The 15,351-nt window shown below is 51.0% G+C and overlaps 1 protein-coding gene across 2 annotated transcripts in view; it reads left to right on the forward strand.

Moving 5' to 3' along the window:
- Window positions 1-258: 258 nt before the first annotated feature.
- Acvr1b (activin A receptor type 1B) overlaps window positions 259-15,351 on the forward strand; it is a 41,053-nt gene continuing 25,960 nt past the window's right edge. The window contains exon 1 of one of the 2 annotated variants that reach the window (XM_076556879.1): window positions 259-380. Coding sequence is in view for 1 of the 2 variants with exons in the window: in XM_076556878.1 (XP_076412993.1) it covers window positions 908-998 (91 nt within the window). In the remaining variant the exon portion in view is untranslated. Of the gene's footprint in view, window positions 381-839; window positions 999-15,351 lie in introns of those variants that run through there. The other variant, XM_076556878.1, reaches the window with a different exon arrangement.

Consider the following 15,351-nt stretch of genomic DNA (forward strand, 5'->3'; position numbering starts at 1 on the left):
CATCCACAAAATTTTAATATCGTAAAGTTTGGTGTTTCGCGTTTCCATTTAACATGAAATATCATTCTCTCATGCCTCGAGTTTTGCAGACCGATTTTTAATTACTGGTGTTCCCTCACATGGGTGAGCCATAGTTTATCTAAGCTATTATTGCTTCTCTAGTTTCCAGCTTTCCCAACGATAAATAAGCAAAGGAACGTTCTGCGTAAATATTTAGCCTCATTATTTCCTGAAGACAGCCAGGGTAAATGCCGGGCCAATGCGATGCACACGGTGAGGCGTTAGATAGGTACGGTCGCGCTGTTGATCCGAAGGGTTCTCCCGGCGACAGCACCCTCCCCCGGGCTCTCGGCCGCGCCAAGCCTAGGACGATCGCACAGGTAGGTGGTTGTGCCCGGAGGGCTGCACCGGGGCGCGCGGGTTCGGAGACCCTGGCGACGACCCCCCGCGGGACTCCTTGGGCCGGAGGGGTCGGGGCCGGGACGGAGGGCGGAGGCCAGCGCCGGCTCGGCCACAGCGCGGCAGCGGGCGGGAGGAGGGGGGGAGGAGGGCGCGGGACCCGGACCCCCCCTACCCCGCGCCTCCCCGGCCCTCCGCTTGGCTCGGGTCCCCCCGCACTGGCGCGCGAGGTTGGCCGAGGCGAGAACCTCCGCCCCTTTAACAGAGACCCTCCCCTTTAAGGCGGGCGCCCGCGCGCACCCGGCCCCGCCCTTCGGGGGCGCGCGCGCGCGCAGCAGCGGCCGCCGCCGCCGCCGCCGCACCGGCTCCCGGGAGCTCACGTGCCGGCGCGGAGCGAGGGAGCCGGGGGCGCGCGTGCGGGCGCGCGTGCGGGCGGGCGGAGGGAGGAGGGAGGGAGGCGCCGGGGGCGCGCGCGCGCGCTGGGCGCTGGGCTGCAGCGGCGGTTACTATGGCGGAGTCGGCCGGAGCCTCCTCCTTCTTCCCCCTTGTTGTCCTCCTGCTCGCCGGCAGCGGCGGGTCTGGGCCCCGGGGGAGCCAGGGTGAGTCCCGGGCTGGGGTGGGGACGGGGACGGGGACGGGGGGACGACGACGGCGCGGGATGCGGAGGGCCAGGCGAGGCCTCGCGCCCGCCGTGGGGCTCGGGCGCGCCCCCTCCCCAGCCGCTCAACATGGCCGGGCGGGGGGCGCGGAGGGCCGGGGTGGCCGGGGGTCAGCCTCGGGGGCCCGCGCGCCCTCCCAGGCGGAGCCCGACCGGGGCGCTCCGGGGGTCGCGCGTCCAGCACCCTCTGGGCTGCCTCGGCTCGCAGCCCCAGGCTCCCTGGAGATGTGGAGGTCCCCGGCTCCTGCCCTTCAGCACGTCCGTGCAGGGGGGGTTATTCCCTGCCGGCAGATGCTCCCGGGGGCGCCTCTTCTCCCGCCAAGATTGTGGGGTTCGGCGAGGGGGGAGCTTGTTTCTCCGAGGTGACCTGATGCCGAGAGCTCACGCGTACCCTAGGCTACAAGGGTAGGGGGGGGGTCCTCTAACCTTCCCATCAGCTTGGGGCGCCCCTCCCCTCCCTCCCCTGCCACCCTGATGTTCAAGGCACCGGAGTCACAGTTCCCCTTCCTTCGCTCACTCCCTTGGTTCTGCAGGGCAACCCCCCCCCCACCACCACCACCACCTCGGATATGCATGCCTGTAAAGCTGTTTGGAGGAAATGGGGCGAGCAGGCCCCTAAACCTTCTTGGAGCTTGGCCTCAGAACCACGCCAACCCTGGGAAACCTAGTTTCCCAGCTGTTAATCTAGGTGTATTTGTATTTGCTTTGCTCCTGGCCTCCCCCACCCCGCCCCAGGGGGCCCATTCAGTTAATCACTTTGAGAATGCTTTTCAGGTGAAATCCTGGAACATCTTCCAACATCCCCCCCCCCCAGTTATTTAAAGACCCCACCATTGGGCCATCTCCCTCGCCCCTGGTTAGTACGGCCCCTGGTTAGTACTTCTGCCGCGGCACACAGTCCCTCCCAGCACCCCCCCCCCCACACACACACCTTCCTTACCCTCCTACCCTCGGGGCCTTGTGCTGGCCAGGCCCACCCCCACCTTTCCCACTACTGAGGTGGAGACAAGTCTCTGGGACACTCCACCGGCTGTGTTGTTTATGAGGCATTTGGGGCTGGGAAGAGCACATGAAACCCTACAATATTTCATTGGGTAGTATCCTCAAATGTGTCTGGGCATTGGGGTTGCAGATGAAGGTTATAGTTGGCAGTGCCTTCGGAGCGATTATTGACCCACAGATGGATATGGTGAGGCAGTTAGGATCGGACTGCACCCACTGTACAAAGCCTGCTGCTGCTTTGCCTCTCAGTGGTCCCCAACCTTCCAGCCATGGGAGATCGTGTGTGTGTGTGTGTGTGTGTGTGTGTGTGTGTGTGTGTGTGTGTGTGTCTGGGGTTACACACACACACACACACACACACACACACACACACACACACACGATTCTCAGGTGGGTCTTGGTTTAGTAACCCCGACCCTCAGGAGAAGACACCATGCTACTTTGGAGTCTCAAAAGCAAGTTCATTATCTCCTGCTTGGATGTATTCTCTCCCCCAGTGGTGGGGCTTGTGCAGCAGGGCTTTGTTCACTGGCTAATGCTTCTGTGAGGCTGTGCTGTGTCCTCCGGGGTTGCTGCTCCCTCATAGGTAACTGTGTGGTGGAGCCTGAGAAACAAGTCGGAGGGTAGGAACGCTCGTGGGGGAGAGAATGGTTTTCATAAATCAGAACGTTGGCTGGGCCCGACGGGCCGTGCTTCTGGAACGTGTACGGTGCTGTTTCTTAGTGGGAGAGTGAAAACAAGGAGTCCCGTCTTCGGGTCTGTCACGTTATGTGTGTCTAAATAAATCTTTAAGTCCCTCCAGTGGAATTCATACCCTGCCTCTGGCATCTCCAAGATTTTGAAGCAAACCCTACTGATTTGGTGTATCTGTCTGTGGGTTTTCTTGTTGCTAACATAGTTAAGAATGTTTAATTGGTAATCCAACTGGTTCTGAATGCAGTAGAATTCAGTTGGTTGTTTTTGTTTTGTACCCTCCCTAAAATGGATGTTTGTTGGGGTGAGGTGAGGGTGGGTGGGTATGACAGGGAGCTGGGTCTTTTTTTTTTTTTTTTTTTTTTTGGTAAATGGGAAATTCAGTTGTGTGTCCAGTAAACATTCTCCAAGGCCTTAAAACTTCTTGGCCAGACACTGTAGTTTTTCCCGGGCCACGTCGAGTTGCCAATAGTGTATGCTACGGAGACCACTGTTGCAAAAGCTTAAGTGAAACGTCACTTCTGGGAAAGTAGAGGCTGGGATAACAAGTTGATTTTTTCCCTCCCCTGCATTTCCTATCCAGTGCTGCTCTGTGTGGGCCGGGGAAGTGACAGCCAGGCAGTTCTCATGGCTGGGGTGTGGACACCATGTGAGGGCAGCAAGAGATAGGTGTTCTGGTAATTAATGAAAGCTGGGGCTTTGTACAAAGCCCATGATAAGGAGAGTGATGTCACCCTGAAGCAGCACCCCTTTGCTAGGTGTATGTGTTTTAAGACCTCTCTTAGGAATGTTCACATTAGTATTATAAAATGTAAAATTAAGTTAGGAGCAGAACATGACATTCGTTTTTTTTTTAAAGGCAGAAAGCGGCAAGAGAGGCGTTTGAGGTCCTGATAGGAACATTTTGCATTTCTGCGAACAGCCTAAAAATGTAATCCCAATCCAAGCCTTGTAACTTTGTTGAGTGGGCATGGGTTTGAAGTGCAGTGGAAGAGATCTCCTGTGGAGGGAAAGGGAGCCTCTGATTAGCTTGTTCAAACAGCTCCTGGGGCAGATGTGATAAAGCACATTAAAATGGTTGCTCTGGTTAAAGGTTAGAACCAGATGGAGGGAGGAGGCTGGTGTGCAGCAGGGAACTTTGTTTCCTTACAGGTTGTCCTTGAACAAGTAACTTCACCTGCTACTGCCTCAGCTTTCCCTCTGGAAATAAGAAAATACTGTGTGTCACTCTTATGGGGACGGTTGTGAGCCTCTGACTTACTGATAGCCAGTTGGCAGGGAGATATTTTTAGACACTGTTTCTGACTTTGGTGAATAAGCAATGTTGGGTTACTTTTTATCTTATGGGGCAGAATAACATACTTTGATTGATAGACACACCACATGTCAGTGTGGCTCATTTCTTATTTTGCATTTTGGTAGCCAGGGTTCACATTTCCTCGAGTTGATTTCTGCCTTTGGCAGGCTTTTTCCTCACAGGCCAGGCGGCATACCTGGGCTAGTCAAAGGCAGGCCGAGGGAGTGACCTGCTTTAGGCTTTATTGGTTGGCAATGTTATGCAACTCTGGGTGTGTTTATGGTACTATGTAAATGTTACATAAGAACATGGAGACTGAGAGGTGGCCGGGATGGTGGCTGTGAACACAGGAAGGTTAGACTGAGGACTCCATCCGGAAGGACCTTGGGAGTCTGCAGGCAGTAGGGGAAGAAGCTGTGCTTCGTTTTCCTCCAAAACTCCTTTCCGATGAGCGTGCCTTTCAGGGGGACTGCTGTGTTATAAATAGGCTTATTCTCCACCGGTGAGCTAATTGTAACCTTGCTACCAAAATATGATTCAGTAAAGAGGATCCGGGAGAGGAGGGACACACTGCTGCTTCCAGCGTGGCCTGTTGAGGCTGCATGTTGCATTTTGGAACATGAGTTGAATTGCGTTGCAGCCTGTTCTAAGTACCCAGGAGTACAGGGTGTCGTGGGGGAATGGCATTCTCTCTCAGCTCGTGACACTTTAGATCCTCTTTATTTTTGAAGGTTAAATTAGAATACTGGTATGGTTATTGTATTTTAATTTTAAAATCTCTGTTTCTGAAGTTTGCCTTGGAACAGCAGTCAACAATAATTCTGAGACCCTGCCTCTTTGTGCTGAGTTCTTGTGTTGTCTGTTGTGGGGGCATTGTTTCCTTTTCCTCTCGGTATTTACACAAAGTCCTGGCCATCCTCCTCATCAGGCCTCCGGTGCTGGCTGAGCTGCAGGTGCATCAGCCAGCAGCCCCACCTAGACTCCTCGGGATGCCACAGCCTTGGAAGAACAGTCAGTGCTCTTAACCGCTGAGCCATCTCTCCAGCCCGGGATGCCACAGCCTTGGAGCGTCTGCTCTCTGGCGCTCGGCTTCTGCAGTCTGACTTGAGTTTCTCAGTTTGCTCCATGACTGGGTTTGAATACCTGCTCTCTGTTTCTGCTCATCTCAGTGTTCCCACCCATGCATGGCTTCCCTGAGCCTGGACCCCAGAGGCGCCATCTCCATCCACTCTTGTCTACTGTGTCCCTTCCGGCTTCCGTCCAGGATAAGTGGGACATGGAGCAACCTCCTTCCCTTCTCTACCCCTGCCAGAGTTTGGTTCAGCAGGGACGTTTCCATTCCAGCAGGGCTTACCCTCCCTCCAGATCGCAGAGGTAGAGTCACTTGAGGCCATGTAGTCGTCTTGTCTTTTTTTTTTCTCTTCAAGACAGGGTTTCTCTGTGTAGCCCTGGTTGTCTTGAAACTTGCTCCATAGACCAGGCTAGATCTGCCTGCCTCTGCCTCCCGAGTCTGTAATGGTCTCTTCTTCCTCCTCCTCCTCTTCTTCTTTCTATCCAGTCTCAAGCTTGAATTTGTCCTACTGAATATTTTGGATTTAACATAATAAAAGTAACAAATATCACATCGCCTCTACTATCTGCATAGTTACATATAGGAGATTTCTTTATTCATTCAGTTGGGTGTGTGCCTAGAACTGCTTTTGGCATGAGGAAATAACACAGAATAAGATGAACAAAAGTTCCCATATCCCTACTGTTGTGGAACCTAAAATCTCTGTGGCTTAAACTAAAAATAATTAAGTAGACACAATTACCGGCTGAGTGTTGCGAGGAAGATGGACTAGAGTGTGCCCAGAGCGGCCCTTCCATCCTCTGCTTCACTGGGTGCTCTGTAAAGCCGGCCTGAGACTGCTTGCGAGTTAGGGTCTCTAAAGTGGCCAGGGAAGTACAGGGTTAGGCTCCTGAGAGCCTCTGTAGCCTCCTCATCAGGTGACCCATAGATAACCTTGTCTTCTGTGTAGACACACTATTTAATACGTGTTGTTGGGGTATAACATGGAGCTCTTGAATTGAGATTGCGTACACATCATTCTCTCTAAGGCATATGTATCACTGTCTTGTGCTTGGGAACACCAGACATCCCTTCAGCACTATGCTTGGGGACAGTTTTACATACAAAGTCATCAATGAAAAGTATGGCAGGATTATCCTGCCCAGAGGCCATGTGTTTACAGTGTGAGAGCCAGAAGAGAGCAGAGGGTCGCCTTGTTTGACCTCCAGTGGGAACGCGTGTGTTGGGCTGCTCAGGTCTCACTGCTCTGAGTCCTCGAATGGCCAGGAAAGTGCTGCAAGCATTGTGTTTGGGGTCACAGATAACTTTTAGCAAGTAGGCAAATTCTATGCATAGAATCAGACTCAGGATGATCAATTTCATTAGCTAATGTTCTAGAGATAAGTGACATCATGTAAACTTTTAAGGACACCTTTTTGTGTGTATGTGTATGGTGTATACATGTGTGAGCAGGCACACTTGTTCATGCATGTATATATGGAGGCCAGAGATTGATGCCAAGTGTTTTCCCATCATTGTCCACCTTATTTTTGGAGACAGGGCCTCTCGGATAGACTAGCTGGCCAGCAAGCCCACAGGGTCTGGCTGTTTCCCTGCCAGTCCTTAGGTTACAGTCGTGGCGTTTACGTGGGTGCTGGGTTTCTGAACTCAGGTTCTTTCGAGTTCGCAGGAAACAGCTCTGTCACTGTCCCTAAGGTCCCTGGTGGTGTCCCTGCACCTGAAGTCTTTATTGGTTTCTGGCAATGCTGGGGATGGAACCCAGGGTCTCATGAATACTGGTCACGCACTGTACCACTGGGCTACATTCCCAGCCCCCAGAACTGGAAGGCGCACACCTAGGTGACGTGCGCACTGAGGGGGCCCTGTTGATGCGCACTGGTGACACCCCCCTTCAGTGCGCCGAGCATTAGCATGGCTGCCTTTCCGCTCCGTGCCTGCCTCTGCCACATGAGATGGACAGTGGGCAGCGAAGGGAATGGAGCGTCCTGTAGCCACCCTGTTTCCCACAGCGCCCTGTGCCCAGTCACGCTCTAACACTGGTGGTGTTGGTGTACTGCCTCCTGGGGATTTGACAGATAGGTCTCAGTTGGTGTTCAGGTAGGTGGGCGTGATGATTTCTCAGTCCGTTGCAGAAAGGAATCCAGAGAAACTCCAGCTGGCTTGGAAGCCACCACCCATGTTATGAACTTCCCATCCCAGCAGGCACGTGGCTGGCAGACGGACTAGGAGCCGAGAGTGGTCCTTTTCTCATAGTAGGAGAAAAACGGGGCTTTGAGTCCTGGATTTGCCAGGCAGGGGATCTTAGAACAACCATTAAAGCTGGAAGAGAACCTCATCTTAGAGGAGGATCCGACCTTAGCTGACACAGTGCCGCTCTGCTTGGACTCTGACCTATAGAAGCTGAAATAGTAAGGAGGCATTTCTTGTTTTTAAACGTGTGTGTGGTGAGTCAGACAGCAGGGGGAGGGAGACAGTGGGGTGATGAGGATAGCCCAGGGAGACAGTGGGGTGATGAGGATAGCCCAGGGAGACAGTGGGGTGATGAGGATAGCCCATGACGGGTTCAGTCGCCCAGGATGGGTTCAAGGATGTGGCCCAGTAGCTTGGCATCCCATTGCTAAATGTGAAAGTCCTTTCAGTGATGTGCTGGCATATGTCATACTCACAGCAGCCAGGAGGCTGAGGCTGGAGGATCACCCTGAGTTCAGGGCTGGCCTAGAATTTATATGGAGCGAAAATGGGATTTGTGTGCTTTCCAGATTAGGTTGGGTTGAATGCTGAGGAATTTCTAAGAATTTGTGGAGGAGCCCTCTGCCCCCCCCCCACCCAGGCCTCCTTAGGATGTGTTTGTGTGGAGGAGCCCCTCTAACCCCCCCCCCCTGTCCCCAGGCCTCCTTAGGATGTGCTTGTGTGGAGGAGCCCTCTGCCCCCATCCCCAGGCCTCCTTAGGATGTGCTTGTGTGGAGGAGCCCTCTGCCCGGTGCCCCCCCCCCCCCCCCCCCCGTCCCCGTCCCCAGGCCTCCTTAGGATGTGCTTGTGTGGAGGAGCCCTCTGCCTGCCCCCCCCCCCCCCCCCCCCGTCCCCAGGCCTCCTTAGGATGTGCTTGTGTGGAGGAGCCCTCTGCCCCCATCCCCAGGCCTCCTTAGGATGTGCTTGTGTGGAGGAGCCCTCTGCGGCCCCCCCCCGTCCCCCCCCCCCCGTCCCCAGGCCTCCTTAGGATGTGCTTGTGTGGAGGAGCCCTCTGCCTGCCCCCCGTCCCCCCCCCCCCCCCCCCCCCGTCCCCAGGCCTCCTTAGGATGTGCTTGTGTGGAGGAGCCCTCTGCCCCCCCCCCAGGCCTCCTTAGGATGTGTTTGTGTCTTGCACTTCAGTGCAGCAATGCTCGTTTCTGAAAACCTGGGCATGCCTGGCCCAGAGCTGAGTTAAGAGGGCTATCCTTGCCCTTCAGCAGTTTTCTTCTTTGCTAGTTGGAATTCCAGTGGAACTGCTCCTCAGAGCCTCCTCACTCACTGGGGTGACAGTGGCAATGAAGGCATCTCCTCTGCTGGAAGTGTAGCTCCTGGCACTGAGCTGAGCTCGAGTTGTGTCTTTACTCCGTGCTCCTTAAGAGGTGGGCAGCGCCTGGGTGCTGGACTCTGGAGCCTGTGTTCTGCCAAGTGCTCTGCCGAGTGCTCTAGCCCAGCCGCGCCTCCGGCTTCCTCCAGCTTCTGCTGCTGCTGCCGGCTTTTACCTGCTCTGGCCCACGGCCCCTGCCTCCGTGTTTCGAAGCTCCCCCCAGGCCCCTAGATGGGCATGGTCAGTGCCATCTGGCCCTGGTCTCTGCTGCCCTGGTCTCTAGCTGGAACCCTGACACTGTTATGGGCATTGTCATTCAGTGTGGACCTCGTAGGCCTTGTACTTTTATGGCCTCGTGCTTTCCTGTTCCTTCTCCCCTCTCCTCTTCCTAGCTAAAACAACGTTCCGTTCCGGGGAATTCCATCCTCCTGTGCTTTCCTGGTCAGCACCTTTCCTTATGGTAGTGCTGGGGCGCATTGCTTAGTTAGGGTTCTGCTCTCTGACCTTCAAACAGTGGGCCCTTCCACTGGGCATAGGACCTGGTGGATTTTAAGAGGTTAATAAATTTGTTTGATTGAATTTGTTAATTTTTCATCCTCTCAGTAAAATCCTAGGTAAATAATTTCAATTCTGTCTTGCTGTAATTTATTCGATTTTAATTATTTTTTTAAATGTACGTGACTGTTTTGCCTGCATGTCTGTATATGTACTTCAGGTGTGCCTGATACCTTTGGAGGCCAAAAGCGGGTGTTGGAACCCCTGGAACTAGAGTAACAGATGGTGGTGAGCTGCCGTGGGGGTGCTGGGAACCCAATCCAGGTCCCCTGCGAGGGCAGCGGGTGCTCTTGTGAGAAGGCCATCTCTCTGGCCCCATCTTCTGTTGTGTTTTGCTTTATTTTGTTCTTTCAAACGTCACTCAAAAATGCTGTGGATGTTTGTGAGTTACTTGGACATAATCATCTCTCTTCCTACCTCACCTCTGATTTCTGTGTGTGATATTACACATCCACTTTACTACGGCCAAGTGAACTTAATCTCGGCCTCGTTAGTTTCTACCTCTTGGTTGATTTTGTTTGTTGTGTCTCCTGCATTACTTTTGTTGACAGAAACAGTTACCCTCCCGATCTTCCCTCACAGGTGTGAGGTTCACTGCCTCGGCTTACACTGTGGTAAGTGGGTGAGGAAGGGAACACCCGGGGAAATGTCCCCCTGCTCTAATGAGCCAGAAGTGTGTCTACATGAGTGTAGCCAAAACAAACAAACAAAACTCCACTTGCTTTGTGTTTGTTATAAACTAAGTTAAGGAGAAAAACCGAGTTGCTGAATGTTTAACTGCAGCTGAGTCTGCAGCGTGTTTGGGTCTGGAGCTTTGCACATGCCCCTCCCAGTCAGGCCTGCGGAGTTGGCCTTCTGGGCAGCAGGTGGGCCGTGTGTGAAGTTTGGGTATTTACCATCGTCATAAATTAAACTGCAGTGACAGGTCTCCTTAGCATAAACATCAAACATCTCTTCTGAGTGAGAACAAAGCTTTCATTCTCTACACCCGAGGCTTAAAGTTGAACTTGTTTAAACAGCTCTCTGGGGTTGGGTTTGTCTCCAAGCAGATCTCAGAAAGGGCAGCTCACAGAGTGGTGTGGTGTGGGGCTGCCTTTCCAGACACCTTTCTCCTGTGCGAACTCCATTCCAAGATCTTTTCTGAGATCTGGAGTCAAATGCCAAGTTTATTAAACGTCTTTATTGTTAAACAGATGGGGTTTGCCCCCATACAAAAACTCCCTTTAGTAAGCCAGTTACATTTTTTCATAAGTGGTTCTCTACCAACAGGTTTCTGGATCCCACCAAGTGTGTTGTGGCTTTGACTGTATTGTGTCTCAGCACTCAGAACTTTTTGTCTTGTTTTAAAATTTACTTTTGATGATCATGAAGGATGAAAATGAAATTTGGGAGGGGGTAGTCAATAACATGTAATTGCTTTGCTGATGCAAGATTTTTCTACTCAGTGTAGTTAGAACTTTGGGGCTCAGTGTCTGTCCCCAGCTACTGCCTTCTCACCCTTTTCTCCCCTAAGCAAAGCAAACATTGCCCCCAATTCAAGATTTTCATAACTGTTTCGGCAATTATTTAGATCTGTAGCTACTGTTTTTCATATTTTAAGCAGTGGGTAAAAGGACAGTATAGAGGCTGGGAGTGTAGCTCAGTTGGTAGAGTCTTTGCCTGATATGGAGAAAGCCCAGCACCTGGGAAAACTGCATGTGGTGGGTGGCACATGACTGTAATCCCAGCACTCAAGGCTAGCCTGGAACCTCTGAGATCCTCTCAAAAGTAAAAAGAGCCTGGGTAGGGGATAGCACATGTCCTTAACCCAGCACTCAGGATCAAGTCAGGTGGATCTGTGAGTTTGAGAACATCCTGATCTAAATAGCAAGTTCTGAACCAGACAGGGCTACACAGTGAGACCCTCTCTCAGTATGGGCTGGAGAGATTGCTTAATGGTTAAGAGCACTTGTTGCTCTTAGAAAGGACCTGGGTTCAATTCCCAGTACCCATGTGATGGTTCACAACCATCTGTAACTGCAGTTATAGTGGATCTGATGTCTTCTGACCTCCATGGCCACCAAGCACATATTTGGTACACAGACGTGTGTGTGTGTGTGTGTGTGTGTGTGTGTGTGTGTGTGTGTGTGTGTGTGTGCGTGCCAGCAAAACACATAAAATTGATAAATCTAATATAAATAACCTGACAATCTAGAAATGCATGTAACTTACTGGGCTGAAATTTACCAAACATGGTGTTGGTCCGACTTGGTATTACTGAGTTTACCAGAGACTGTACTAGATAGATAGAGAAGGTGGCAGACCCTGGCTGCCCTCTGTGTGGCGGTCAGAGATTCTTGGGATTTGGTAGAAGACCTAGATAACACTTGGAAAAGCACTGTGCCTCGGATATTTTTCCTGTGCACACATAAGGATTTTTGTTTCGTTTTGTACCTGAGATTATATCGCACATTTTGCTTTGGGTGTGTGGATTTATGGTAGTTTTAAATTGTTATCAAATACATACAGCAGAATTCACTTATTTTAACCACTTGAAAGTGCACACTTGGTGGCATTAAAGCCTTTTATAATATCCAAACTATCACCATTATGGAATTCTCAAAAGTTTTTCATTATTCCAAAAGAAAACTTTGAATGAGAAAACTCATTAACCAGTGCTGCAGTACCCTTACTAACACCTTCCCGCCCCAAGTCCATGTTTGGGCACGTCATCTAATGGAACCACATGCCATGGTTTCTCTTCCCTGCAGTGTTTCCAGGATTCATCCGTATTGTAGTGTGTGTGATTGCTTCCTTCATGTGGCTGAGTAATGACTCCACTGTATGAATGCACTGCACTGCTTATCCGCTCATCATTTGATGGACATTTGGAATTTTTTGTGACTATTTGTATACGTAATTTTGTTTTCAGTTTCTTTTCGGTAAATAGCTAGGAACAGACTTGGCTAGGTTATGTGGTAATTCTGCTGGACTGCATGGTGGTTCTGTTTCTCTTACCAAGAACGATCAGATAGTTTTCTGTAGTGCTGTAATAATTTTTGTTTTTTGGTTGATTTTTTTTTTTTTTTGTGGGGGTGGGAGTGCACACGTGGAAGCCAGGGCAATCTTTGGGAGTCAGTGGCGATCTACTATGAGGGTCCCGGGAAGCAAACTCAGGTGACTAGCTCCTCTTCTCACTGAGCCATCTTGCTGGCTTGTTTTGATTTGTTTGTTTTACCAGACAGGGTCTCTGTGTAGCCCTGGCTGTCCTGGAGCTCACTCTGTAGACCAGGCTGGTCTCAAACTCACAGAGATCCGCCTGCCTCTGCCTCCCGAGTGCGTTGTTTTGTTTTATGTTTTTAGGCTAGGTCTTGCTATGTAGCCCACGCTGACCTGGGATTTACAACCCTCCTGTCCACCCTCCTGAGTACTGGGTTACAAGTGGAGTTAGTTTGTTTGTTGGTTTGTTTTTGTTCCTGCTCTCTCCCCTGTAGTTAATTTGCTGAGGAGACATTTTTTCTTTTGAATGTTCTAGCACAACTGTTGAAAAGCAGTTGCTCACAGATGTATATGGTTTTGTTTCTGGACCCTCAAATTTTTTTAATCTGTATGTCTGTCCTTGTGCCAGCAGTGGATAAGTATGGATTTGTGAGAGTGTGAGATTGGGAAATGTGAGTCCTTCAGCTTTGTTCTTTTCTTTCTGCCCTCTGTGATTGGCTTGACTGTTCAGGATCCCTTGTAATTTATATGAATTTTACCGTCAGCTTTTCTGTCACTGGGTCGGAGGCATTGCCACTTTGAATAGTAATTGTGCTGTCTCATCACATATATCATAATTTATATGACACAGGGTAATTGGGACTGCAGCAGTAGTGAAGAGACTATGCACTGCTCTTGCAGAGGATGTGGCTCCTGGCCCCTCTCCAGGCCGCTCACAAGTCCCTCTCACTCTAGGTCCAGGAGAGCTGATGCCCTCTGCTGGCCTCTGAGGGCACCTGCACTCATGAGCACATACCAACACACAGATACAACTACACATAATTAAAAATAAAATAAATAAATATGAATGATATCTAGGCATAGGCTCACGCCTTTAATCTCAGCACTCAGGAGGCCGAGGCAGGTGAGTTCGAGACCAGCCTAATCTACATAGTGAGTTGTAGGACAGCCAGAGCTATGTAGTGAGACCTTGTCTTGACAAATAAATAAATAAAATGTGTATATGGTGATGTATTTAATATACATTATGTAGAATTTATATCTTGGAGGAACAAATTAGATTTCCCAATTTTTTTGTATTACTGAATTTATTTTGAAGATTCCTCTTACAACTAACTACATTACTACATTAAAGAAACCCTGGAGAACTACACCTCGAATCCTTAGTAACTGGAGAGCACTGATTGAAGGGCCCTCCGGCTCTGCGCCCTGTACTCGGTGATGTGTAAATCGGTCTCGTTCCCACTGCTGCTGTGCCACGGCTCCTGTTCTGGGAGCCGCCATCGTTGACCTACAGCCTGACAATTTTAAAGACGGAAAAAGGGATCGTGTAAAGCAAAGAAAAGATGACTCTGATCACTAGCCTAGCAGTGGTGCACATCTTCAATCCCAGAGTTCAGGAGGCAGAAGCAGGTGGATCTCCAAGTTCAAGGACAGCCAGGGCTACACAGAGTGTAGCCTGTCTCAAAGAGAGAAGAAAATGTGCGCGGGGTCCAGTGGCTCAGGGTAAAAGCACTTGCCATGCAAGCCCCGACGCCCTGAGTTGAGTCCCCAGAGCCCATAGTGGAAGAAGACCGAAGGTTACCCTTGAGCAACACATTCCCGCCTCCCTCACCCCCCACACACATATAATAAAATTTTTCAAAAGACAAAGTGCATTAAAAGACCAAAACATAGCATACAGGGTTTATAATCGCTTTAGTAATTTTTACAGTGATTGGACGGTCTACTAGGTAACTCTGCAGTATGCAGTACTAGGGTGGGGAGGCTTAGTAGTAAGTGAGGGCTTTGATTAACAGCATAGGGTTCTCAGTGTGGGGATGTCAGACTGCACACCTGTGGGAAGTGGGCTACCCTGAGGCACAGCAGGAAGGACCCCGAAGACCTCACAAGATCTCGTCCTTATGTGGAACCACTGGGCTAGGAGGAGGGATAGAATGCTGACCTCCTGACCAGTGTAATGAGGCTGGACAAGCCACAGAATTAGATCAGACATGATTACAGACCTTCATTATCAAAGGAGGAGCCTGTGTGTAGGGACCGGCAGGATGCCTCTTGCCACTGAGCATGACAAGCTGAGTTTGATCAAACCCTGAGGTCCACATGGGGTAGAGAGCTGACGGACGCCCTCGGCTCATTCTCTCACTTCCACATGCGCACTGTGGTGTGAATTCGCTCGAGCATGGGGGCAAGCGCTTTCTCTCTCCCCTCCCTCTCTCCCCTCTTACATACACTCACATGCATGCAGGAAGATTCACACAAACAGGCAGGTATTTTAAAGAGTCCACTCTTAAGTCTTAGCGCTACTAAGAAAAGACATTGAATCCAGTCCTGAGTTTTGAGTAGACGCTAGTAGATACATAGTCTGAGAGGGAGTGCCTCATCTTAGTCAAAAACTGTGCCTGTTGAACTAGAGGAAGATGGTACCGAGGAGGACTAGTGCTTGCAGTAGGGCCTGTCACAACAGGAGCATCTAGAAATTATACGTGTCATTAATATCCTGGTTAAAATTTGGCAGACACTGGGCATGGTGGTGAGCACCTGGGCATGGTGGTGAGCACCTGGGCATGGTGGTGAGCACCTGAGCATGGTGGTGAGCACCTGGGCATGGTGGTGAGCACCTGGGCATGGTGGTGAGCACCTGGGCATGGTGGTGAGCACCTGGGCATGGTGGTGAGCACCTGGGCATGGTGGTGAGCACCTGGGCATGGAACATCTGGAACCCCATCAGTCAAGAGGCTGAGGCAGAAGGAGTTGAAGGCTAGCCTGTGCTACATAGCAAGACCCTGTCTTGAAAAGTCAAAAGTTCAAGGCTGGAGAGACAGCTCAGCTGCACTTGCTGCTCTTGCAGAGGACCCAGGTTGGGTTCCCAGCACCCACATCGCAACTCACACCATATATAACTCCAGTTCCAAAGGATCTGA

Source organism: Peromyscus maniculatus, chromosome 20, assembly GCF_049852395.1.
Source record: "Peromyscus maniculatus bairdii isolate BWxNUB_F1_BW_parent chromosome 20, HU_Pman_BW_mat_3.1, whole genome shotgun sequence".
Classification (NCBI taxonomy): domain Eukaryota; kingdom Metazoa; phylum Chordata; class Mammalia; order Rodentia; family Cricetidae; genus Peromyscus; species Peromyscus maniculatus.